Here is a 26,478-nt window from a genome sequence, read left to right as displayed (position 1 = left end):
GATGAACAAACCTGCTGAGTCATAAGGAAGCCCACAGAAAAATAAAAATAAAAATTCTTTCATGGAAAAAATGAAGCCATAGGATTCATTGGCTTTTCTGTGGTTCATCTCAGTGTGAGATGTAAATATTTCTTCGCAAACTTTCAAAAACTCCCATAAATCTGCTTTCTCCTCCTGGCTAAATAGACGTGTTAGAACTTGGCTTTCCTTAAAAGTACTGGCTGTGCCCATGGGCATGGTCAGTGAAGACAGAAATTCACCTGTTACCCTGAAAACTTACTTGCCTTCTCCCTCACTGTTTAATCAGAGTTCCTGAGGGAGAAAAAAATTATAGAGTTTATGATTCAGCTTCTTTAAGGAACTTAAAGAATTTCCTGGAGTGGATAATAGTGCATTTCTGACCTTGCTCCAGAAGCTAATTTGATCTTGTTATATCTTTTTCCCAGGGTCTGGCTGTGGCACCTTGATTCCTGGCACTGTTTTTGGTGCCTTTAGCAAACAGTTATTTTTACTTGCTTTGGGGTGAAAGGTGGCCACTGTTGGCCTAGTTAATAGCCTAGAACAGTGGTAGTCAACCTGGTCCCTACTAGTGGGTGTGCCAGCTTTCGTGGTGGGCGGTAGCGGAGCAACCAAAGTATAAATAAAAAGATAGATTTAACTATAATAAGTTGTTTTATAAAGATTTATTCTGCCAAACTTAGCGAAAATCTGACATAAAGTACTTGGTAAGTAATTATTATATGTTTTAACTTGCTGTAACTCTGCTTTATAAATTTTATAAAGTAAAGTTACTTCCCCTACTTTATAAATCACCATTACTGTGGAAGCGGTGGGCGGTTAGAAAATTTTACTACTAACAGAGATACAAAAGTGGGCGGTAGGTATAAAAAGGTTGACAACCCCTGGTCTAGAGAGTTACCCGTTCTTGATTATTCACTGACTTAATTCAAAAACTAGTTAGATTCTTCAAGTCCATTTTGTCCTTGAATCTAAATAGTGGTAGGTCTTTGCATTTGTGAAGAGTTCTCATTCCTGTTTTCAAATGAAGAAGGGGTGTGAGCAAAATGTGAAGAATGGAAATACTGTCCCAGTTTGTAGAGGAAAGTCAGGACACTGAGGGTTGGGAGAGCTGTCAGTCACCACGACAGTAAATGGATTCCCCGCTCCTCTCCTGCACCTGTGTGAACCCCAGTGGTGCATGTTGGCATCTATTTTGTACCACTTATCATTAAAATGATTCTCTGTTGCGGTGTTTCTGGAGGACAGTTGTACGCAAGCTACTGTGACAGCATCATCCTTCGCCAGTGGCCTCGTATTTACTTCTTCCCATTTTGTAAATACTTCTGACCTGTGTCAGGGCTCTGTCATTGCTTTGTCCATGTCCCACTGTAACATTGCTTGGTTATCAAAACTGCGTTTTCTACTACATTGTCAAAATCACATGCTCTGCTCTATAATGCAAATATTAGCATCCACAGAATGCTTTATAAACTAAATCTGAACAAAGTGATTGCTTTCTTTGTATTTTTCTGAAGTTGGAAAAGGGGAGGCAGTCAGACAGACTCCCGCATGCGCCCGACTGGGATCCACCTGGCACGCCCACCAGGGGGCGATGCTCTGCCCATCTGGGGCATCGCTCTGTTGCAACCAGAGCCATTCTAGCGCCTGAGGCAAAGGCCATGGAGCCATCCTCAGCGCCCGGGCCAACTTTGCTCCAATGGAGCCTCGGCTGCGGGAGGGGAAGAGAGAGACAGAGAGGAAGGAGAGGGGGAGGGGTGGAGAAGCAGATGGGCACCTCTCCTGTGTGCCCTGGCCAGGAATCGAACCCAGGACTCCTGCATGCCAGGCCGATGCTCTACCACTGAGCCAACTGGCCAGGGCCTGATTGCTTTCTTTAAACCCATTGGTTTTCACTATGAACTCAGAGCTGTGCCTTTTCAATTTCCCCCCAAGGCTGAGCCCTTTCTTATTGCTAGGAAAGGTTTTAGGCAGTGCCAGCCAGGTGCAGTCCTACCTTCTACCTGCTCAAAACACTTCTTTTTTTCAACTGGAAGTTATTACCACCAATGATTCCCATTTGGGAACTTGTAGCACAACAGGACTTGATCCTGAACTGGAAATGACCATTTTACAGTGCCGACTTGGCATTTTGCTGCAGTTGTTTTTTGACACTTGGGGGCCAGATTTAGACCTTCAGTTTCCATTATAACTTGTATTTGTGGAACACATTCCATGGGTTTTATATGTACAGGTCACTTAGACTCAGGCTGTCTTGATCACTTCTCAGATAAAGGCAACATGGAGCACAGGGGACTGAGATTAGAGACCGAGGGTCACGGCTGCTGAGTAGTGGAGCTGGGTTTGAACTCAGCACATGGCCCAGAGTTCACATTCTTGACCCTCACTGTCTGTTCCATCCCAGTATGAAGTGAATCTACTACTGTAAGTTTAAGATGCCATGGATGGGTTTTATGTGAGAGGGATGGTGTTCACACTCACATTCACTTCATATGTAAGTGCTAGCTGTGTACCATGGAGATGTTGGGTGTGGTGATGCTAGTGCTTTCTCACTAAAAGTACAGGGGCATTGCTGCCCCACATACGGTGCATGACCCAGGTGGAAGGTGCAGTAATGAATGGAGGCCTCACACTGGGCCCTGCCTAGTACGCTGGGTGATCTGGGTTGTGTTGCCCCCAGGCCTGTGCAGTTTCCGTGACCTCACACAGCTCCCCTGCACTCCCCACCCCAGCCCACAGCCTTTCTCCACGCTTTGCTGTCATTGATGCATGTTAGAATGACAACGTACATTTAGCACATGGGCCACCTATCCAGAGAGGGCTTCAGAAAGGTTGTTGTCAGCACGCACACCTCAGGGAGGGCAGCGGTTCCCAACCTTACTTGTGCAAGCTCCCTCCAGAGATGCACCTGGTGGGTCCAGTGCTCTAAAGCTGAGTGGGGCGGCTGCAGCAACAGCCTGGCTGAGCTGGCTTTCACATGGCACCGTTCTTCCTCTGCGGCCTGCCAGTCGTGGGAGTCTGGAGGCAAATGGTCCTTTTTCTCCACTACAAAATCTGTGTATAAAAAAATAATAATAAAATTAAATTTGTCATTTGATGTTAATTACAACTAAAATGATAAAATTTTTCATCTTACATGTTAGTTTTTGAGCAAGCTTTCAAAAACAACTCAGTGTTGCATTTTTGAGGGCCAGAAAGTAATGAATTTAGAGATTCAATAAAAGTAGGACATATAACATGATAATAGAACTTTAAAGGCAGGAGAAACTCTGGGTGATCTAATCAGCCTCAACATTTTATGCTTGGAAAGAATAGGAGATGAAGTAGAGAAGGCCCCTCTCTGCTGTGATTTTGCATGAAGAGAGTAAATTTCAGAAGGAGGAAAGTTGCATCTGCTGTTATAGGATTTAATTTGGCTTGAGAGCCATTTGAGTACCTATGTCCTCCTGTTCATGGTAAGTGCTAAAATCTTTAGTGTAATGGTAGTTATTTTAGGGGTTTAATCAAGCAAAGGATAGTGAATAACGCCCACTATTGGATTTTTCAAATCCTGAAGATAAGAGGAATAGTGACCACAGAGAAGAAGGACATGTGTGTTGTTGCTATTTATAGATTAAAGGTTTGTCCTAAGATAAAATCTTGAGCATAAAGAAAAATTTTACAAGTGATTTTTACTGTGTTTTTTTTTAATATGTAATTCTTGTTGGTGGTTTTTGTTTAAAAAATTTTTTTGTTTATATAAATTTTCATGTCATTAAGCTTATTACATAAACTCCTCATTTCATGTTTTATTAACCCTTGGTATATTCATTTTCTTCTGACTTGAAAGAGTAACCCATTAGAATTTAACCCCGATGTCTTGAAGAAGGCTGCAGTTCAGAAAGCTTTAAAGGTAAACTAATGGTTTTCCTTTCGAAAAGTTCATTAAGACATATTGAAAGAGATGATGCTGCAACCCTCATGGGTTTATTGCTAATTAGTGATTAGTTGACTAGTCTGAGAGAGCCTAATTTTGTTACCCAACAATTAGTATTTAGAAGAAGTTAACTTTGAAGATTTTTTAAAGTTTCAATACGATAACTTAAGATATCTGTCCTGTTAGCCTTAGGCAGCAATATCTAAGGTGGTTTTAAATCATCTGTATTTTAATTAGATTTGAATTTGTGTGGTGAGCTAGAAGTTCTACTTAAAATCTTAACCAGTTTTTGATTCTGGTTGGAAGGTACAGGTTTTGCACTGTAACTGTCTATTTAAACATCACCTCTTCCAATATGCTGAGCCAGGCCATCTCTGACCTGGGGACCTCAGAGCTTCTGGTGCTGCTCTGCTGGGTGTGGGTGCCAGGTCTCTTGAGAAGCTTTACATTCCATTCGGTGAGGTATATTGAAACTAAGCTCCACTCTGTAAAACTCCATTAACATGTATTTTCTGGCTAAATTATTAAAAGTTTTCTATGACTTGGCAATGTTTTATTATTTTTTTCTTTAAACATTTTAGGCTTAGCTATTTGGAGGGGAGGGATTAGATATAATTGTTTTAGGAAAATTCCATAGAAAGGAATCAGGAATGTTTTTAAATCAGTTTCATCTAGAAGGATAAGTTAAATTTCAAAAATTAGGAAGACTAAGAAAGCCTCCTTTGATGTAGCATTTATTAAACCCTTCCTACACCCTGTACCTAGGAGGTGAGGTGTGGCTTAGCTGTAGTTGCCATAACTGTTCCCACTAAAACACTGGGAGTTGTATCAACAGTAGATAAGGCTAGGAAGTGAGACTGCCTGGTTAGAGTCCCAGCATGGCCAGTCCTCAGTGTGGCTTGTGGCTAAAGGCTTAATCCTCTTAGTTATTTATAGAATGGAAGTAATAGTATCTTATTTACTGGAGCCTTGAGTAAATTAAATAAGATCATTCATGGAAAGTGCTCCATGCAGCTAGTATAATATGTTTATTTTAATTGTTATTACACCCCCCCCCCCTTTAAACCTAACAACTAGGTTATAGAAATGGTATCATACCCATTTTTATAGACTAGAAAACTGAGGTTCAACTCGAAATATGGGTCTCCGTAATCAAGTGGTAAAGAACTGAGATGTAAGTTCAGGACAGTCATCACTTATTTTCATGATACCTTGTGTCTCTGACTTGTGCTAATGCATTATAAATATGGCATCACAGAAGAAAACTTAGTGATTTAGAATCTAAAACATCATCTATTTTTTTTTTCTTTTTTTTTTTTTTTCCTTTTCTGAAGCTGGAAACGGGGAGAGACAGTCAGACAGACTCCCGCATGCGCCGACCGGGATCCCCGGGATCCACCCGACATGCCCACCAGGGGGCGACGCTCCGCCCACCAGGGGGCGATGCTCTACCCCTCCGGGGCGTCGCTCTGCCGAGACCAGAGCCACTCTAGTGCCTGGGGCAGAGGCCAAGGAGCCATCCCCAGCGCCCGGGCCATCCTTGCTCCAATGGAGCCTCAGCTGCGGGAGGGGAAGAGAGAGACAGAGAGGAAGGAGAGGGGGAGGGGTGGAGAAGCAGACGGGCGCTTCTCCTGTGTGCCCTGGCCGGGAATCGAACCCAGGACTTCTGCACGCCAGGCCGACGCTCCACCACTGAGCCAACCGGCCAGGGCCAACATCATCTATTTTAAGATAAACCATTATTTTATGTGCCACAAAGAAAGAAAGAAAATGTGTCAGTTAAGGTTTGGGAGTTACTGAAAGACCTTTTAGACTTGGGATAAACAGAGATTGTGTCGCTCACATGGGCACACAGAAGGAAGGTAAGAACAAAGTAAGTGGGATAAGGAAGTAGCAACAACCTCCCTACTGCGATCTTCCCAAAAGCAGATATAAGAAGGTAGCAACTGTGAGTTTTATTGTTTTCAGAGATATTAGAAAGTTTTTTTAAAAAGATGTTTTAAAATTGACAGTATAGTAAGTCTCTGGAAATGAATGGCTACTTTTTCAGGGATGAAGTGAGTATATTAGTTAAGAAATACACTTAACTCCTGAATCAGATTCAGTAGTCGCTTCAGCAAGAGAGAACTTAACTCCCTCCAGTATCACGGAATTTGGCTGGTGGTTCTGTCCTGCCAAGAGGGGGACGCCTCTCCTTTCAGGCTGTACATGGTGGTTCTGTCCTGCCAAGAGGGGGACGCCTCTCCTTTCAGGCTGTACAGTTACCTGGACACACCTAACTGCAAAGGAGGTTTAGAAAGAGAATCTTTACCTGCACAGGACTTGTGCACAGTGAACACACCAGGGTTCTGATGTTCAAGGAAGAAGTAGAAGATGGATTCAGGGGAAAAAGTAGTATTCTCTGCCACAGTAGTCTGTAGCCTTTGAATTTTTTTAACAATGTTTATTTCATTTTGCAGAATTCACTCACATCAAAAAGATGAACCAGAAAATAGATTAATGCAGTAGGTTTGGGCAGTAATATTTTATCCCAGTAATCATGAATTTGATGCTTATTTCTTTCATTGCTGCTGTGTTGAGGATTGACTCTAAAATTTTTTAACTAAAAAATATTTTTGTGACCTCTTGATTGATTTCTACTAACAGATATTTAACTGCATCTTCTTTGGGGCTAAGTTATAAATAAACCTCATGTCCTATATATGTTATGTTTTACTATATTTTCTTCTATCAGCTTTCTGTGCTAAAGAATGCTTCTTACAATTTTTAAATTATACGTGTTTCTAATTTAATGCGATTCTAGATTGACATTTATTCTTCCCCTCAAAATTACTTAGCTGCTGGTCAGTGAGATTTGGTATCTGATAGCTACATGTTTCTGACACTTTGTGGTATTTTTATTATTCCATTCAGAGGATTATTCTGAATTATATACTCTTATATTTGTCTTTGCTCGTGTTTTTCTGCTTATTCAGTGTACTTTATTTATGTTCTTACCCTGTTAAACTAAGTTTTGTGAGCTGGAATTAAAATTAAACATACTTGGATTTCATTTTTCCAAAGTAGCTTGCTCTAAAAATAAATGACCTTAACACTTAAAAATTCTGTGTAAATAGAAGTTTTCCTAGTGTATTTTATGGTTAACACAATTATGGTTTGAGGTGTGCTTAGCAGTCCTTTTGCAATTAAATTGTCCCTAGGTAGTCCCTGTAGCTGAAGTCTCAGAAGTAAATAGAAATGACTGTTAATAGAAGCCAGTAGTTTTGTTTTTAACAAGCCTGTTTCAGAGTGGTTGTTTATTATGTCTGTTTTTGTTTTTGGATAGTCAGGGAAGAAAATAAACAGCAACCCAAACCCTCTTGTGCAGATGTCAGTTGGTCACAAGGCCCAGGAGAGCAAGGTAAGGCTTTGGCATGCTGACCAGTGTCCTGTGATGTCAGCTGGGAACTGTTTGTTGGGTGATGGTGCAGGTGTCCAGACCACTGATTTCCATATCTTTCTTTTGTTTCTTCAAATCAGTCATTTCATAGATTACCAGCTACTTAATTTGGTAATAAATATATTGTTTATTTTTAAAAATAACATGAGTATGCTTTTGGTTGATTTCATGGGTAGATGAAAGTTTCTTTTGAATGCTTTATAAATACTTTGTTTAAAAGATAACCAATGGTGCTTAAAACTCAACAAATGCAATTCTGGGGGTGTGGAGGGAAGGGGAAGAGGGTAAAGGGAGGATAAATGGTGATGGAAGGAGAGGCAGCTTGGGCTGGTGAGCACAGTACAGTGTACAGATAATGTATGATAGAATTGTGCCCTTGAAACCTGTGTAATTTTATTAACCGGTGTCACCCCAATAAATTCAATTAGAAAACAAATGCAGTTCTATCAGGAACTGAGAGGGCACTGCCACTATTGCAGCATGTCTTACTTTCCTATTGGAGAGAGCATTTTAAGAATTGTTTAAAGTGGCCCTGGCCGGTTGGCTCAGTGGTAGAGCGTCGGCCTGGCGTGCAGAAGTCCCGGGTTCGATTCCCGGCCAGGGCACACAGGAGAGGCGCCCATTTGCTTCTCCACCCCACCCCCTCTCCTTCCTCTCTGTCTCTCTCTTCTACTCCCGCAACCAAGGCTCCATTGGAGCAAAGATGGCCCGGGCGCTGGGGATGGCTCTGTGGCCTCTGCCTCAGGTGCTAGAGTGGCTCTGGTCGCAACATAGCGACGCCCAGGATGGGCAGAGCATCGCCCCTGGTGGGCGTGCTGGGTGGATCCGGGTCGGGCGCATGTGGGAGTCTGTCTGACTGTCTCTTCCCATTTCCAGCTTCAGAAAAATACAAAAAAAAAAAAGAATTGTTTAAAGTTACAGGCTTTTGCTCACTTTCAACTGTTCATGGTTAGTTTGAGAAGCTTTCTGGCTGCAGTGCTGTGTAGCCCACAGGGAGGTACAGAGGAGGCCAAGCCAAGCAGGTGACACCTTGTCATTGGGACAGACAACCAGGTTGGGGTTTCATAACTTGCCTGGCAAAGTTTGCCCGGGCGCTGAGGATGGCTCTGTGGCCTCTGCCTCAGGCGCTAGAATGGCTCTGATTGTGGCAGAGCGATGCCCCCTGGTGGGCATGCTGGGTGGATCTCGGTCGGGCACATGCGGGAGTCTCTGACTGCCTTCCCATTTCCAACTTCAGAAAAATACAAAAAATAAAAATAAATAAAAACTTTGGACTCTTGTCTTTTGAACATTTTGCACAATTAATATATAATAGTACATGCTCAGTAATAACGTCTTGGAATTGAAATCATTCCGACCTTCCAAACACAGTGAATGAATAAATAGAAAATATCAGAGAGCTGATTCTTGGGTGTTTCTTTCAGATTCGGTACAAAACCAATGAACCTGTGTGGGAGGAACACTTCACTTTCTTCATTCACAATCCCAAGCGCCAGGACCTTGAAGTTGAGGTATTTTATTTGAGTTCTTAATAGATTTATTGAAATATAATCAACATACAGTGAACTGCACATATTTAAAGTGTCCCATCACAATAATCAGTATATCTTCATCAAACTTATCCTTAGGTATTTCAGACTCTATGATACTGTATATTTTTATTTTTATAATTTTAATCTTTTGATTGTTACTAGTCTCTATAAGTACAGTTCATTTTGTGTGCTGGCATCATAGTGCTAATCCTGCTGAATTTATCAGTTCAGGATGCTTGTTTTGTGGGTACTTCAGGATTGTCTTCTTCACTGGTATTGTCTGCTAATAATAAGGAAACTTCAGCTTATGTGTCTCCAACCTGGTGCCTCTGACTTCCTTGCCTTGCCTTGTTGTCTTGCTTGGCCTCAGGCTTCTTTGTGAGTGGACGCTTGTGCTGCCCCTGGGTCTCAGGGGAAAGCCTTAGAGCTTCCCCAATAAGCCTGAAGCTTGAGGACATTTCTTGCTATTAGTTTGCTGAGAGTTTTGTTATGAATGGATATTGAATTTTGTCAGAGGCTTTTCTGCAACTGTTGAGATGATCATCTGGTTTTCTGAAGTTTGTAAATATAGTGAGATACATTCTTGGTTTTCACATGTTAAACCTTGCAAACCTTTATTTGGTTTTCAAGATTTAATATTAGAGAACCTGCCTAGCCTGTGGTGATACAGTGGGTAGAGCGTGGACCTTGGAATGTTGAGATTGCCAGTTCAAAACCTTGGGCTTGCCCAGTAAAGGTATTATATCAAGCACCAAGCAAGCAGTGGACAACTAAAGTGAAGTACCTGTGAGTTGATACTTTTTGCTCCCTGCCCCTCTCTCTTTAAAATCAGTAGATAAAATCTTTAAAAAAATTAAACATTAGAAAACCTTATAAGCAAACTTTTATTAGGGGATAAGCTCACTTGGTTATTATGTTATACACTTATGTAATCAATTCAATTTGCTAAAACTTTGTTAGGAGTTTTTGCATGTGAATCCCTAAGGACACTGATCTATAACTTTCTCTAGTTTTTCTATCAGCATGATGCTGGCCTTGTAGAATGAATTGGGAAGTGTTCTCTCCTCTTTGTTTTTCTAGGAGTCTGTGTAGAATTGTAATGCTTGTCCACCTGACAAGTTGATCCCTTAACAGTCTCTGCAGGGCCAGTCTGCTGGTGATGAATTCTTCTAGCTCTTGTATGTCTGTATGTTTCACTTTCATGTTTGAAAGATTTTCACTAGATATAAAATTCTTGGCTCAGATATTTTCCTTCCACTGTCTTCCTTCTTGCATTGTTCCTGATGAGAAGTCTGCTATACCGAGTTAGAAAATTTTTTGATTATTACTTCCTCCACTTTTTTCTTAACTCAAGTGTCTAATCTGCTGTTAGTCCCACCTGTGTATTTTTCATCTTGGATGTTATTTTCATTTTAGAGATTGGATCTTTTGTCTTCCTTGTCTTTCCTCTGCCTTCCCGTGTGTGTGTAGCATGTATGTGGTAGCTTTCTCTGCTGTGTCACTATTTCTGTTGTTTCTGTAGTTGCTGCATCTGTGTCTACCAGTAATTTTTATCCTGGTGATTTTCCATTGTGAATTTTACAATTTTGAGTGCTGGGTTTTGTGTCTCTTGAAATATTTTAGAGCTTGCTCTTATTTGGAGTTGAGTTACTTGGAAATACTTTGAGCCTTTTGGAGCTTGATTTAAGCTTTGTTAGGCAGCCCAACAACCTCTAGTCTTGGGATCATGTGGCCTTGGTCTGATGCTGCATGCCTTATCAGATTTTTCCTCTGTTTGGAAATGATACTGTCTGCCATCCTTTGTGCTCTGAGAATGGCCCCCTTCTCCTCCTGGGCATGGGTCCTCATATGGTTTGCTTCCTCACATGTGCCAATCAGCTGAAGGTGCAGGGTTCATCCTCTCTGGCAGCTCCTGCTCCCTGATTTCTTCCCCCTGTGTTCTCAATACAGGGGACCACTGTGTCCTCAATACAGGGGACCACTGGCTTCTGTCTGGGATCCTTGTCCTGGTACCGTGGCCTGGACACACCAGGTAGTGACCAGGTCAGCTATCGGGCTCACCTTACTTGTTTTAACCTAAGGCGGGATGTTAAATTTGGTTTCCATTAATCCATTATGGCCAAAAGCAGAAGTCCTGTCTTTGCATGTTTTGAAATATGTGCTATATGTAAATTACATACTCAAACGGTGGAGGGTGCTTCTTGGATGTAGGCTGGCTGTCCCAATGGTTGGATGTTCTGTCCTCTCATGTTATCGTAGCTGAAAGGATGGTGCTATTCTAAATGGATCATACAGCTTTTGTTGTCATCCCAGCGGTGGGCATACTAAACAGGCCAGTCTGAACTACTCTGGTTTCTGTATTTTTTGCATGGCCTTATTTTTTTTATTTTTATTTTTATTTTTTTTAAATTTTTTTTTTTTTTAGTGGCATGGCCTTATTTTTAACACTCAAACTGTGAGAAGTTTCAGGGCCTCTACTTTCCTCTTCAGCTTGTATGGCTCTAACTCGGTTCCTCAGCCCCTAAGGTCCCAGTTCATGAGGGGATGTCCTGCCGTTGAGGTCTCGTGTCCCCTCGATGAGGCACCAGTCAGTATTGGGCATGCCAGCCTGGTCCTTTATTCTCTGCTTGTTGTTTTATATTTTCACATTTTGTTTTATACAAAATGTATCTGTCTAGCTGATTTTGTTGAATTTTTCCTTCATAAGTTGCTCTGTTCTTAAAATAATCTATACTTCCATGCCTGACCTGTGGTGACACAGTGGATAAAGCGTCGACCCGGAAATGCTGAGGTCACCAGTTCGAAACCCTGGGCTTGCCTGGTCAAGGCACATATGGGAGTTGATGCTTCCAGCTCCTCCCCCCCTTCTCTCTCTCTGTCTCTCCTCTCTCTCTCTCTCTGTTTCTCCCTCTCCTCTCTAAAATGAATAAATTAAAAAAAATAATAATCTATACTTCCTGGATCTTAAATTTAAAAAAAATAGTTTTCAGAGTTCAGTAAACATTGTCATGGTTATTTCTTTTAAAAATGCTTTTGGATTACAATTTAAAAAGAAATCAGCAGTCAGGCTTTTAGGTTTTCATGTGCAGTTAACTTCTCTGACCACTTTGATACAGCCTGTGAGAGTTCTTACTTCATTTGCCACTGCGCCACCACAGGCCAGGCTTACAGCAATCTAGCAGGAGTGATTCCTATTATAGAGGTAGTGCTGCAGCGCATTTCGGAAGACAGGAATTGCCATGCACGTAAACCAGGTACTTTAAAAACAACCATGTACTGACTTGTGGTGGCGCAGCGGATAAAGCATAAACCTGGAACGCTCAGGTCACCAAGGTCGCCGGTTCAAAACCCTGCACTTCTCTGGTCTAGGGCATATATGGGAGTTGAGGTTTCCTGCTCCTCCTCTCTCTCTCTCTCTACTCTCTAAAATGAATAAATTAAAAAAAATTAGCTTGACCTGTGGTGGCACAGTGGATAAAGCGTCGACCTGGAATGCTGAGGTTGCCGGTTCAAAACCCTGGGCCTGCCTGGTCAAGGCACATATGGAAGTTAATGCTTCCTGCTCCCCCCCCTTCTTTCTCTCTCTCTCTCTCTTCTCTAAAATGAATAAATAAAAATTAAAAAAAAATTAAAAACAATCATGTAGCTTTTGAATAGGGAAGGCTTAAAAGACACTTAGAAATGTTTCTCTATAACCAGGTGTTACCAGAAGAAACGTGACATGTGACTATGAGTGTGCATTGTCACCATTTTCACGGGTTTTAAGACCTTTATACTCATCAGGTTTGTGTAGACCTCTGCCTCTTAATTCGGGGTTCTCCTAATGGATTCTTTTCTGTGCTCATAATTATGTGATGAGGAAGTGACAGGTACATGTAATATGGACACATTGTAGTTTCACTCATATCTTCCCAAAGAGGTTTACTGATCATTTAGGGAAACAGTGCCTGGAAGGAGAGATTCAAGTATGTTTTTAAAGAGCAGATTGGACCTTTCTGTGCATTTTGTTTGTCCTTGGAGCTCAGTTTGTTCCGTGCTGTGTTTCGCAGGTCAAAGATGAACAGCATCAGTGTTCCCTGGGGAATCTGAAGATCCCTCTGAGCCGGCTGCTCTCCAGCAATGACATGACCTTGAACGAGCGATTCCAACTCAGTAATTCAGGCCCAAACAGCACTCTGAAGATGAAGATTGCCCTCAGGGTACTGAAGTCTTCCATGGGCGGATGAGGATGGGCTACAGTGGCAATGCTTGTCAGCACTGCTCATAGGGTAGAGCAGTGGTCCCCAACCCCCGGGCCGTGGTCCAGTACCGGTCCGTGGGCCACTTGGCACCGGCCCGCAGAGAAAGATAAATAACTTACATTATTTCCGTTTTATTTATATTTAAGTCTGAACGATGTTTTATTTTTAAAAAATGACCAAATTCCCTCTATTACATCCGTCTAAGACTCACTCTTGACGCTTATCTCGGTCACATGATACATTTATCCATCCCACCCTAAAGGCCGGTCCATGAAAATATTTTCTGACATTAAACCAGTCCGTGGCCCAAAAAAGGTTGGAGACCAGTGGGGTAGAGGACAGGGACACAGTGACAGTGATCATGGTGACAGCCATGGGGCACAGGACAGGGGTGGACAGTGGTGCTGGTGCAGGTGCAGGGCCAGGGCTGACAGGAAGGCACTTGTTTTGGGAGCGAAGATACTACAGCATGTGTGAGGGTTCAAGGGGGAGATGACAGAGCTGGGACTCAGATGTCTGACAGAAGTGGAGTTGCGGGTTGTTGAGCAGTCCAGGGAACTCTTGACACCTTCATGTGAATGCAGTTGGCCATCTTTTTTTTTTTTCTTTTCTTTTCTCTTATTTTCTTTTCTTTTATTTTATTTCAGGGACAGAGAGAGAGTCAGAGAGAGGCATAGACAGGGACAGACAGACTGGAACGGAGAGATGAGAAACATCAATCATTAGTTTTTCGTTGCGCGTTGCAACACCTTAGTTGTTTATTGATTGCTTTTTCATATGTGCCTTGACCACAGGCCTTTAGCAGACCAAGTGACCCCTTGCTTAAGCTGGCGACCTTGGGTCTAAGCTGGTGAGCTTTGCTCAAACCAAATGAGCCTGAGCTCAAGCTGGCGACCTTGGGGTCTCGAATTTGGGTCCTCGGCATCCCAGTCCGATGCTCTATCCTCTGCACCACTGCCTGGTCGGGCGCAGTTGGCCATCTTTATCTTTTGGCCAGAAAGTATTTCTGTCTGGATTAACAAAGTTGTCTTCTAGGATTGAATCTTTAATAGTCATTCATAAGAGAGAAGGTAATCAAACTCCAATACAAGATGGTAGAAATTATAGAATTTTTTTTTTTTGTCCAGCATAGACAATAATTCATTTGTAAGCACCAAAGGAAATGTTAAAAATAAAACTGGCAACCATATGAAAGAATACTGAAACTCACTAGTTAAAAAAAAAACTTTTAAAGATAATTCATATAATATTCAGGGGAACACTTGTAACTATGTAAACACAACTAATTAAAATCAGTTAAAGAAAGATAATTAATATAAATTTAATTTGTGGATAGTGCAGCAGAAATAGTCTCCTTGCTCCTGGTCAGGATCCTGGGTATGCACAGCCTTTCTAGAAAGGACTGCAGTGTCTCCAGGCTGTAAGTTATAGAGGCCCTGGAGCCCCGAGCCCTTTCTCTGGAAATCTGATTTTTTGTTAAAATGCACAAAGTGGGGAGGCTGTGAACATGAAGCTGTTTGGTGCAGCTTTACTTTGTAACAGTAGGCAAAAAAAACCTTTCAGCCATTACAATAACCCTAGAGTGCAGGGGTTTACGGAATATGATCTCTGCTTGGTGGAATATTGTGTACGTGAAAAGTAAATATTAAAAACTAGCCAAGTGATGCCTGACCAGGCAGTAGTGCAGTGGATAGAGCGTTGGACTGGGATGCAGAGGACCCAGATTCAAGACCCCAAGATCGTCAGCTTGAGCGTGGACTCATCTGGCTTGAGCAAAGCTTACCAGCTTGGACCCAAGGTCGCTGACTCAAGCAAGGGGTCACTTGGTCTGCTGAAGGCCTGTGGTCAAGGCACATATGAGAAAATAATCAATGAACAACTAAGGTGTCACAACAAAAAACTAATGATTGATGCTTCTCATCTCTCTTCGTTCCTTGTCTGTCTGTCTCTATCTATCCCTCTCTCTGACTCTCTCTCTGTCTCTGTAAAAAGGAAAAAAAAAAAACTAGCCAAGTGAGCCTGACCAGGTGGTGGCACAGTGGATAGAGCATCAGACTGGGATGTGTGAGGACCCAGGTTTGAGACCCCGAGGTCGCCAGCTTGAGCGCCGGCTCATCTGGTTTGAGCAAAGCTCACCAACTTGGACCCAATGTTGCTGGCTTGAGCAAAGAGGTTACTCGGTCTCCTGTAGCCCCACGGTCAAGGCAAATAAGAGAAAGCAATCACTAAACAACTAAGGCATTGCAACGAAAAAGTAATGATTGATGTTTCTCATCTCTGTCCATTCCTATCTGTCCCTATCTATCCCTCTCTCTGACCCTCTCTCTGTCTCTGTATAAAAAACAAAAACAAAAAAACTAGCCAAGTGAACAATTTATGTGCTCTACAAGCTGAGGGCACGGGCTGCCCCCACATCATTGCTGGGTATTTGAGGCAACATCACTGGCTAGAGGTCCTTGACCATCATCCTTTCATGGGGTTGCTGGTGGAGGAGACTACTGGTGTGGGATGAAGGACTAGACTGTCTATGTGGGATAAGGGATAGGGCTGTGCAGGGACTCAACGCAGGCTCTTCCAGTAATAATGTAACATTACCTACGGCTGTGCAGAAATTCGTGCAAATATAGAAGAGGTTGAAGAGAATACAGGGAAATGAAGTTCACTTAAACTTTCCTTTTTGTTGTTTTTTTTTGTTTGTTTTTGTTTTGTATTTTTCTGAAGTTGGAAACGGGGAGGCAGACAGACTCCCGCATGCGCCCGACCGGGATCCACCTGGCATGCCCACCAGGGGACGATGCTCTGCCCATCGGGGCATTGCTCTGTTGCAACTAGAGCCATTCTAGCGCCTGAGGCAGAGGCCATGGAGCCATCCTCAGCGCCTGGGCCAACTTTGCTCTAATGGAGCCTTGGTTGTGGGAGGGGAAGAGAGAGACAAAAAGGAAGGAGAGGGGGAGGGGTGAAGAAGGAGATGGGCGCTTCTCCTGTGTGCCCTGGCCGGGAATCGAACCCCGGACTCCTGCATGCCAGGCCGATGCTCTACCACTGAGCCATCTGGCCAGGGCCTTTTTGTTGTTTTCTTTTTGTTTTTTGTATTTTTTCTGAAGTTAGAAGAGGGGAAGCAGAGAGACAGACTCCCGGATGCACCCGACTGGGATCCACCTGGCATGCCCACCAGGGGGCGATGCTCTGCCCTTCTGGAGCCATTCTAGCGCCTGAGGTGGAGGCCATGGAGCCGTCCTCAGTGCCTGGGCCAACTTTGCTTCAATGGAGCCCTGGCTGTGGAAGGGGAAGAGAGAGACAGAGAGGAAGTAGAGGGGGAGGGATGGAGAAGCAGATGGGCACTTCTCCTGTGTGCCCTGGCTAGGAATCGAACCCAGGACTTCCACATGCTGGGCTGACCCTGTACCGCTGAGCTAGCTGGCCAGGGCTTAAACTTTCCTATTTAAAAGTTTTTATGCCCTGGCCGGATGGCTCAGTTGGTTAGAGCATTGTCCCAAAGCATAGAGGTTGCTGGTTCAATCCCCAGTCAGGACACATATAAGAACAAATCAGTGTTTCTTCCCCGCCCCCCTCTCTATCTCTCTCCTCTTACTAAAATCAATAAATAAAAATAGCCTGACCAGGCGGTGGCACAGTGGATAGAGCATCGGACTGGGATGCGAAGTACCCAGGTTCGAGACCCTGACGTCGGCAGCTTGAGCGTGGGCTCATCTGGTTTGAGCAAAGCTCAGCAGCTTGGCCCCAAAGTCGCTGGCTTGAGCAAGGGGTTACTCGGTCTGCTGAAGGCCCATGGTTAAGGCACATACATATGAGAAAGCAATCAATGAACAACTAAGGTGTCGCAATGCTCACCGAAAAACTAATGATTGATGCTTCTCATTTCTCTCCGTTCCTGTCTGTCTGTCCCTATCTATCTCTCTCTCTGACTATCTCTCTGTCTCTGTAAATAAATAAATAAAAATAAACCCTTCCTATAACGTTTTACATTAATAATAGAATAGTTGAACAGATAGACCAGATTATTTATAATGTTTTAGTACCAAGTTTTAAAGAAACATTTGCAAATGAATAGATCTAAAGCTGTTCATGTATCAGACTGTTACCAGTGTCACTGGTTTTAATTTTGTGTTTATTTCTATCTATAGGTACTCCACCTCGAAAAGCAAGAAAGGTCTTCACACTACCAACACTCAGCTCAAGTGAAGCGAGCCTCAGTTTCCAAAGAAGGGAGAAAAATATCTGTCAAGTCTCAGATGTCCATGTCAACAGGGGCTGGTGACAGCAGCCCTGCCTCATCCACACCAGTCATCGGGAGTAGTGTGAAACCTGGCATGGAGGAGAGAGCCCCACCTGTGGAGGCAAGCCCCCAGGGGCCACAAGACCTGGGCAGAAGCTCCTCCAGCCTCCAGGTCGGCGCTGCCTGCTCCCCCAGCCACATCTCTGTCAAGGAGCCCACCCCCAGCATAGCATCGGACATATCGCTGCCCATCGCAACGCAGGAGCTTCGGCAGAGGCTGCGGCAGCTTGAGAAGTAACTAAACGTGTCCTTTGCTCTTGCTGAATCAGCGCACCCACCACATGCTGTAGCTAAAGGAGCTCAGTGGCAGCACCCTTTCAAAGTGAAGCCTGCTGTTTTCCAAGACCTAGCATTTGGCTCACTTAAGGATTAGAATGTGATGGGGTAATGGGTCCCATGAACAGCAGAGGCTCTGATGCTCCTATGAGTCAGCCTTCAGATCAGGAGGCAGACGCTGGAGTTGACCAGCTGCACTTGACTAGTGACTGGTGTTTGCTGTGTAGGGTCAAGTCTGGTCTTTCATGTCTGTGCAGCACCCTACTGCTGGTCCCCAGTCACTTTTTGTCCTTGGATATTTGTGTTGATTTCTCATTTAAGCCCCATGATTCCCAGATAAGGAGGAAAAAACAGTCTTCAGGTACCCAAGCTTCAGATGTTAACCTTTCCCTCTCAACAGAAGGAAAAAAGTTAACCTTTGAGACAGTGCTTCCTCTTGGTTGTTCTAAGAGGTGTGTGAGTAATAACAGGTGGGCAGAGGTGAAACGTGCTATGCTGTTGCGATGCAGGCACATGTGTGACCTTTCCGTGCTGTGAACACACCCAGTGCACTTGTCTCCTTTGCACCTTCTCACGTGCACTATTTTGGAAAAGAGAAATCAGTCCCTCTCCCTCTCTTGCTCTGGAAGGAAAGAGAATTTTAAATAAGAAACCTCTTTTTCACAGGAGCTAACTTTGGAGAGCAGCCAGGATGGTCTTGGGGGGTCACTGAGCCAGGCAGTACTTGGTTGTCTTAGAACCTGTGCTTTGACCTTGAGAGAGAGAAATTGAGAGGGTTGTTGTGATATGATCAGATGTCCTGTCAGTAAACAGCAGTAGATTTGGGCAGGCTTAACAACCACAGAATTAATGTTTGTAATTAGAACTGGGTATCTTGTTTTACTTTGGGCCCTAAAGGAAAAAGCTGTCAGTTTTGAATAATTAGGTTATATTAACCTCAATTGAAATAGGCATTTGACTGGTTATGTTATACTCAGAGGTTTGATTGTGTCCAAGTTCCTGAGTTATTTGGTTCCTTCTTGTCTACATGAACTTGATTTTACCTTGTTATGGCAGTGACGTGGGACCTTTGTAAGGTCTGGGGAGAGCTCTGACTTTCTGCTTTGTTTTCCCAGTGGGACGACGCTGGGACAGTCTCCCCTGGGGCAGATCCAGCTGACAATCCGGCACAGCTCGCAGAGAAACAAGCTGGTAGTGGTTGTGCATGCCTGCAGGTGAGCTGGTACCTGGCCTCACTTGCTGTGAAATTTGTGGCTCTTGCTCCCCCAGACAGGTCACTCAGTTTCATTTTTAAAGAACAAAGCAATTAGATCTACTGTAATCCTAGTATTAAGTTTTTACTCCTTCTTTGTTCTCAGCATTGTTTGTAAACATTCACAACCATTTGGTTGCTTTGCAATACTCCCTTGAACTATGGTTCATGTACCATTCTCTGTTGTGGATGTTCAGATGGCCTGTCACATGTAACTCAGTAATGAGCGTATTTTCCTTTATTGAAGTGATTTTGGGGGATTAAATTTCTAGGGGTAAATTTATATAAATTCAGAATATCCAAAGAGTTAATGGGTCATGACAGGTATTGCTGTAATCTTTCAAGGAAGTGAGCATCCAGTCGACATCAGTACCCAGGGGGCCGGGTTTGCCTTTCTCCAGTTGGGAAGGGTCTGTTTTAACTTGTCGACATCCTGATTCAGTAAGTGTGAAAGTGACAGTGTTCTTCCATTGTGTGTGATTAAGGATGATGGTCTGGAGCTATTTTTCTTTTATGTGACTTGTCTGTTTCCACAGTAGTTGTGATATAAGTGTGTTTATATAAATATTTGGACTTTATAGAAAACTGTTGGAAACAAAAATAAAATCAGTGACATTTAGAAATAGGACTGTATAAATGTAGAGTTTGGTTCAGTATATATGGATTGAGCACCTTATATGTTCTTGCTATTGAGGTAATCACTATAGGAGATACAGGAACAGAAGGCTATTGTAGAGGACTCCAGCTAAACAATCCACTAACTAGATTTTCAGGTTGATTAGTAAGGGACTAACTGGAAGTGGTTGCATATAATTGATATAAACAACAGGTAAGTTTATATGGCATATTTCTGCTCTTATAAATATTACCAAACTCCTAAACAAAGACCAACACACTTCTAATATTTTTGTTTGTTTGTTTGTTTTTACAGAGACAAAGAGAGAGTCAGAGAGAGGGACAGAAAGGGACAGACAGGAATGGAGAGAGATGAGAAGCATCAATCATCAGTTTTTCATTGCGACACACACCTTAGTTGTTCATTGATTGCTTTCTCATATGTGCCTTGACTGTGGGCCTTCTGCAGACCGGGTAACCCCTTGCTCAAGCCAGCGACCTTGGGTCCAAGCTGGTGAACTTTGCTCAAAGCAGATGAGCCCGCGCTCAAGCTGGCAACCTCGGGGTCTCGAACCTGGGTCCTCCGCATCCCAGTTCAACGTTCTATCCACTGCGCCACCGCCTGGTCAGGCCACACTTCTAATATTAAACACTGAAATAAATGTGAGCTCTAGATGCATTTAAGAAAGATGGGTAAAAACAAATAAGATCATTAATTTTCCAACTCACTGATTCCAGTTCTGGGTTACAAGCGAGCAGTCTTTCCCAGCAGCTCAGGGCAGAATGTGGGAACCAGGGTACCCGCCCTGGACAGGATACCCTTCCATCTGGGGGCCACCCTCACTTACACCTACACTCCTGGGACAATTCAGACATGCCCTTCGCCTCATGTGTATGTCTTCGGGATGTGAGAGGAAACCAGAGTGCCCAGAGAAGACCCATAAAACACGGGTGAATGTGAAAACTCCACACAGACAGTCCTCTTCAGAGATTTTTTTCTCATGAACATTAACACAAAATGGCATTACTCGAGGATCTGCTATAGAAAATTAGAATATGATGGTAATTGTCATTCTTGTGGATTCTAATGTCTGCTATTCTCTGGTTTGTGTTACAAGAAATCTCATTGCCTTCTCTGAAGATGGCTCTGACCCCTACATCCGCATGTATTTGTTACCAGACAAGAGGAGGTCAGGAAGGAGAAAAACACATGTGTCAAAGAAAACTCTGAACCCCGTGTTTGATCAGAGGTATGGAGTTGACTCAGCTGGGCAGATTGTTGGATTAAATGAGGAAGGCCCGATCAGAACCTTCCAGTGACTAAAAGCATGGAAGTCAACACAGTGCTAAAAAGGGAAGTGAAAAAACTCCAAATTATCAGATATGAACTTAAGTTGTAAACATGGATGGAGAGACTAGTGATTAAAGAGCAAATGATTGATGACCCTAAAGAACTGAGTTATAAATCAAAACAGAATATTAAAATATATATGTAAAAATAATAAACCTATATAACATCTTAAGTTGTAGCATTCTTATGAAAAGCAACTCGTTTTCAAAATAGTTTTACACATTAGTGAAAAGAATGGTGTAATTGCTTTAGATTTTTACAAATTCTTTAATGGTTTGGCTTAATAGAGGATAGTATCTGTTTCTGTGGTTAGTCTAATGTGACCTCCTTAGGGGGTCTTCAGGCTCCACTTAGAGAGCCTCTGTCTTTGCAGATATGGTGTCTTTATAGTCCTCTAGCTAAAAAACCACCAGCATCTTAGGAAATAATAAAATTGAGTGGTATTGATATATACTAATTCACTTTATACTTCATCTTTAAAGAGACTTGTCATTTATCATGCATTGATAGGCATGCACCAAACCCTGATGTGGGAACCTTGTACTTGCTAGCATTCTTACTTAGCAGCAGCACTGACAAATTTGAGACCCCATGTGTATGTTTGGGTCTCTAGTTGTGGTAGCTTGATGGGAAGAAGGGCCATGTCCCAGCCATGTCCCTTTGAGGCCACACGCCCTCAGCCCTCTGATTTTGCCAGAAGCCCTGCCGCACACGGGCCACACACCAGCCGGCTTCGAGGACTTGCTTCCCCAAAGGCATTTTAGTTTGTAGCATCTGATCTCAACCACTACTAGTGCGGCGCAGAACTTTTCCCTTCTGTGAAGCCAGATCACAGAATACTTTTTATCAGTTCACTCAGCCAGGCTTTGCAATTACTTTCTTTTAGGTCTTTGGGGTGAGGGAGCCAGTCTGGACTTTCCTGTTGAGTCATATCTAACATCCACAGTCCCACGTTCTAGTAACCCCATCCCGTACATGGGGAACCACATGCCAGAGTCGTCTTTTATGTTTGAAAACTATAAAAAATACTTGGACTTTGCATCTTCATGTGATGGACCCAAATATCTAGCATGAGAACCCCGTTTCATAATAACAACATAACATTTGGAGTGGTCTCATAAGTAGGAACATCATATTTAGTTATGATAAACTACAATAAGGTGATGGAGAAATTTAATGAAGATCCTCTCTTTCAGCTTTGACTTCAGCGTTTCCTTACCAGAAGTGCAGAGGAGAACGCTGGACGTTGCCGTGAAGAATAGCGGCGGCTTCCTGTCCAAAGACAAAGGGCTTCTTGGCAAAGTATGTTTTAAAAAGTCCTTGATGGGTTCCTGTACTTTGTAAAAATTCAAAACCTACCCAAAGTGCATTTTTTAGTCTGTACTTATGTTAGTAGAAAGGGATGGACTTACTCTGATTAATGCTTATTTATAAAATACATAGTTTGCCACGAAAGACTGTATCAGTTAAGACATCAGTACTTTCTGATGATATTTATTGCTTTTATATATTCATGTTATTGATATATTAATCATACTAATACTATGAACTTATAGTTGAAGAAAGGGTTATTTTTTATTTATTTTTTGTGGCAGAGAGAGGGACAGATAGGGACAGACAGGAAGGGAGAGAGATGAGAAACATCAATTCTTCTCCTCAGTTGTTTATTGATTTCTCATATGTGCCTTGACCGGGGGGCTACAGCAGACCGAGTGACCCCTTGCTTGAGCCAGCGACCTTGGGCTTAAGCTGGTGAGACTTGCTCAAACCAGTTGAGCCCGCGCTCAAGCTGACGACCTCAGAGTCTCGAACCTGTGTCCTCCGCATCCCAGTCCGATGCTCTATCCACTGCGCCACCGCCTGGTCAGGTGAAGGGGTTATTTTTTAAATAAAATTTTTTTTCTAGCATCACAATGCAAGAAAGCCCAAAGGGGGACATATTCTCTTACAATTCTACCTCAACTAACCAGCTGGGTTTTTTTTACTAACAAATTATTGGCTTTATTTCTCTGAATTTTTTTAGTCTTTGTCTATATCCACATTTAACTCTTGCATAAGATTGTTTATCCTTTAATAATGTACATAGAAATTAAATTAGGGAAGTGAGATTTTGAATTATAGATGCCATGTACAGATAATCCACATCAAATATGCTGCCATTAATGGCCCATGAGCCACTATTTCTATAAAATACCTCTGTTGATATTTCATAATAACATAATTTTAAGACTGATGGATACAGGAAGGACCTCTTGGATAGAATCAATCATATAGTTCATAGGTGGATTCTAGGTTAGAACATTAAAAAATGAGAGACTCAAAATAACGGAGAGCTCCATATTGTAGACTGAAATAGGAGGAGGGGATTGAAAAGATTGGGAGAAGTGGTAAAGGTCTGAGGGAATTCCTTCAGCCCACTCTTACGTGTGACTTAATCCACAGGTGCTGGTTGCTCTGTCATCTGAAGAACTGGCCAAAGGCTGGACCCAGTGGTGAGTGTCCTACCATAGATGACCAACCATAGACAGAGAACCCTGAGTGTATTAACACTGTCCACACTGACCACCTATCTGCTGTCATCTCCCTGTGCTGTCAGGTATGATCTCACAGAAGATGGGACGAGACCACACATGGTGACATAGGCCGCGCTGGGCCTGAGGAGCTCCCTGATGTATCTATCTGCCTGACTCCACGTGCTTGGGAGGTGCCCTCCCCCCATGCACTGATGCTATTTTTATACTTCATGTTCTTTGCTAGACATACCTTGACCGTTTTATAAAACGTGGACATTTTAGGTAGGCATATATGGCCAATGTTATTGTTAAATTTTGTATGTTTGCCTTCTTTTAGCTATTACAGTGTACAGTAGGATAGTGGTCATTGTTGTGCTGTGTTAAGCTGTATGTCTAGGAGGCAGATATGTGTATATGCTTCATTGATGCCTTGTTTTGTATATCACTGAGGCACACTGTGCCATGTAAATACTCTATTTTTTATAATCTCTACATGTTGATTTGAATTCAGAAGAAAATGGTTTAATGAAATATATATTTTTTCTTCTAAAACTTATTAAATTCTTATGACAAATAATCATTTTTGTCTTTGCCAGAAAATGTTCTCAGTGACTTATTTTGCGTTTTTTTTTTAAAATGGAAGCTGAAAGATTATTAAATATTAGTATATTTCTGCCCATGTTATCAATGAAAGAAAATATTCAAAATATTAACACTTTTATAACTATAAAGATATATTATTGAGAAGTTGAAGTGCTTATAAGGAAAAATGTTTATACCTAAGTTGCATAGAATATTAGAATCATAGTGTACTAATCTGAAATTTCTTATATAAAATGAAAATGTCTTAAGTTTTTTAAAATTGCTTATAACTTATTCATGAAATAGTACACATATATACAATTATCTTTTTCTAAAATATAATACAGATTTTTAGTGTTAGCAGTCAGCTTTGTTAATTCTCTGTGTTTTCCCAGGCTATATAGAAAGAAAAGCTCACAGTGTCATGATAAAGATTATGAACTAAATTGGAGAAAGTAGATAGCAAATTGTGTTAAAAAACCATAGCTAATGCATTCATTAGTCAGTGTGACAGCAGGCACAGAACAGGTGGCCTGAGCTGGTACTCAGTTCCATTCTGCTCTTAATGCATAGGCTGCCACAGGGCTCAGGGTGTTGGAATGACGGCGTTTGGATGTGACTCACCATTTCCTGGGTTTCCTTCATGCCACAGCTGACCTCAGTATTGAAATATTGTTGCACAGTTTTTATTTTGGAATATATTTTTCTGCTTAGGTTATTAAAAGCATGTTTTATATTCCTGAGAGTGTCCTGTGGCAGAGTCATGAGCTGTGTGTGCCTGCAAACAGAGGATGCACACATGCAGAGAGAATGTTAAAGATGTGTGCTATATGAAGCAAGTGACTTTGTTAGCTGCAGAACTTTCTATAATTAAATCTAAATGTATTGGGGAAAGAGAACTTTGTGATTGAAATGGGAGCTCTCACCATGAATCATTTCATGGGCTCTGGACTGCTCATGTGACCAAATACACCAAAGTGCCTGTGGTGGACGCTGATTGTCACTTCTGCACAGTTCTGCCTTTCAGCAGATTTTAACTTGTTTTACTTTGGTTTTATTTATAATGAAGTTTATAGCTTCACAAACACTCTTCATGTAATCATAAAGACTAGTCTGATTTCACTTTCCTATTTAATGTACAGGAAGAATTTTATGAATATATTGATAAACATGTGAACATATATGCACTCAGAGCTCTTAACTGTTATTTTAGTAGCATGAGAAAGACAGGAAATTACTAAATCTAGTTTCCTGCCTAGGATACCAGACTTACTGAAAATGTTTTAAAAATTTGGTCTGTTGAAGGGTTTCTGGCATAGTCTATAACAGAAAAGAAACACTCAAATTTAGCATACCAATAATTTTCTGCCAACATCTTAAGTTTTTGGCTTTTGCAACCATGTGCTTCATGAAGTCAATATGTATTTTACTTGATGGAATGCTTATTTTAAGCAGTTAGGCAAAGCAGGTTGAAATCAAAAAGGCCATACAAAGCCTGTTGGCCACACAATGTCTCACCTTCTGATACAGTGACCCACCTGCAGGCTCCCAGGCTCCTCACAGAGGGAAGAAAGAGAGGAAGGGATGGTTCTAAGGTTACTGAAACATCTCCCCGCTGTGATTCTGACTTACTATGGCAATGTGAACATTCAAAAGGGATCTCTCTTATTCTGTGGGAAAGCATAAGACTCGCCATTGAGGCCAGACTCGGCACTCCTGGCAATGGAGGACACTCCTCGTCCTCAGCATGTTCATTTGTAATTCTTCATGATCGATTCATCTAGGAAAAGGGGACTTGAACTTTTCTACACTGATCCAAACCAGTGTTGGGAAATTCACTTAACTGAATTTGAATGATTAGTAAGTACATGTTGGTTGCTTGTCCTTTGCCTTAAAATAACAGATGTATAGAGGTGTTGTTTTCAAACTTGAGATGAAAACAAAAACGTTGTAGAATTGATATTCTGTACTCTAAGAATTCCATCTATGGATACTCTTCATCCAGAGTTCAGCCTTGCTTTTTCAAGAACATAAGCCAAATGCAAATATGTGTCTGTGCATTTAATCTGTGGTGTCCCTCTGACCCCACTTCTAGTGGTCACTACTGCAAATGGAAAACTACAGAAGGGTGTTTACTAGAGACAGTCCTTTGTGTTCAGCTAATTTTACATGATGTTGCATGTATTTATTCAATAAAACTTTTATGTTAGCTCCCTTGTGATTTGTTTTTCCTTTGTCTTTTGAAATGAAAATTCTAGTGTGGCACCAGATAATGTGAAAAGTAAATATAGGATGCTGTTTATATTTGTTCTTTGTGAATTCTTCCATTTTCAAAAGCACTGCATTTGATAGTGTATTACTCCTCTTTTTCCATGTTATTTGGGCCCTCATCTGCCCACCTCAGACCATGGGTTTCAAAAACCACCCTTCTGAAAGATAATTATGA

At 42.1% G+C, this 26,478-nt stretch overlaps 1 protein-coding gene across 4 annotated transcripts in view; it reads left to right on the top strand.

Moving 5' to 3' along the window:
* The window catches only part of ESYT2 (extended synaptotagmin 2), a 76,151-nt gene extending 49,910 nt beyond the window's left edge, over positions 1-26,241 (top strand). For 2 of the 4 annotated variants that reach the window (XM_066385719.1, XM_066385721.1), the window contains 9 exons: positions 7,260-7,334; positions 8,798-8,884; positions 12,955-13,104; positions 17,292-17,677; positions 18,835-18,933; positions 20,705-20,836; positions 22,134-22,239; positions 23,380-23,429; positions 23,534-26,241. In XM_066385719.1, coding sequence (XP_066241816.1) covers positions 7,260-7,334; positions 8,798-8,884; positions 12,955-13,104; positions 17,292-17,677; positions 18,835-18,933; positions 20,705-20,836; positions 22,134-22,239; positions 23,380-23,429; positions 23,534-23,579 — 1,131 coding nt within the window. In that variant the 3' untranslated portion in view covers positions 23,580-26,241. Of the gene's footprint in view, positions 1-3,847; positions 3,911-7,259; positions 7,335-8,797; positions 8,885-12,954; positions 13,105-17,291; positions 17,678-18,834; positions 18,934-20,704; positions 20,837-22,133; positions 22,240-23,379; positions 23,430-23,533 lie in introns of all 4 variants that reach the window. The other 2 variants (XM_066385720.1, XM_066385722.1) reach the window with 2 other exon arrangements.
* Positions 26,242-26,478: the final 237 nt, after the last annotated feature.

Source organism: Saccopteryx leptura, chromosome 5 (genome assembly GCF_036850995.1).
Source record: "Saccopteryx leptura isolate mSacLep1 chromosome 5, mSacLep1_pri_phased_curated, whole genome shotgun sequence".
NCBI classification, from domain to species: domain Eukaryota; kingdom Metazoa; phylum Chordata; class Mammalia; order Chiroptera; family Emballonuridae; genus Saccopteryx; species Saccopteryx leptura.
The sequence above is the reverse complement of the archived record's forward strand: the minus strand, read 5'-3'. Positions and strand labels throughout refer to the sequence as shown.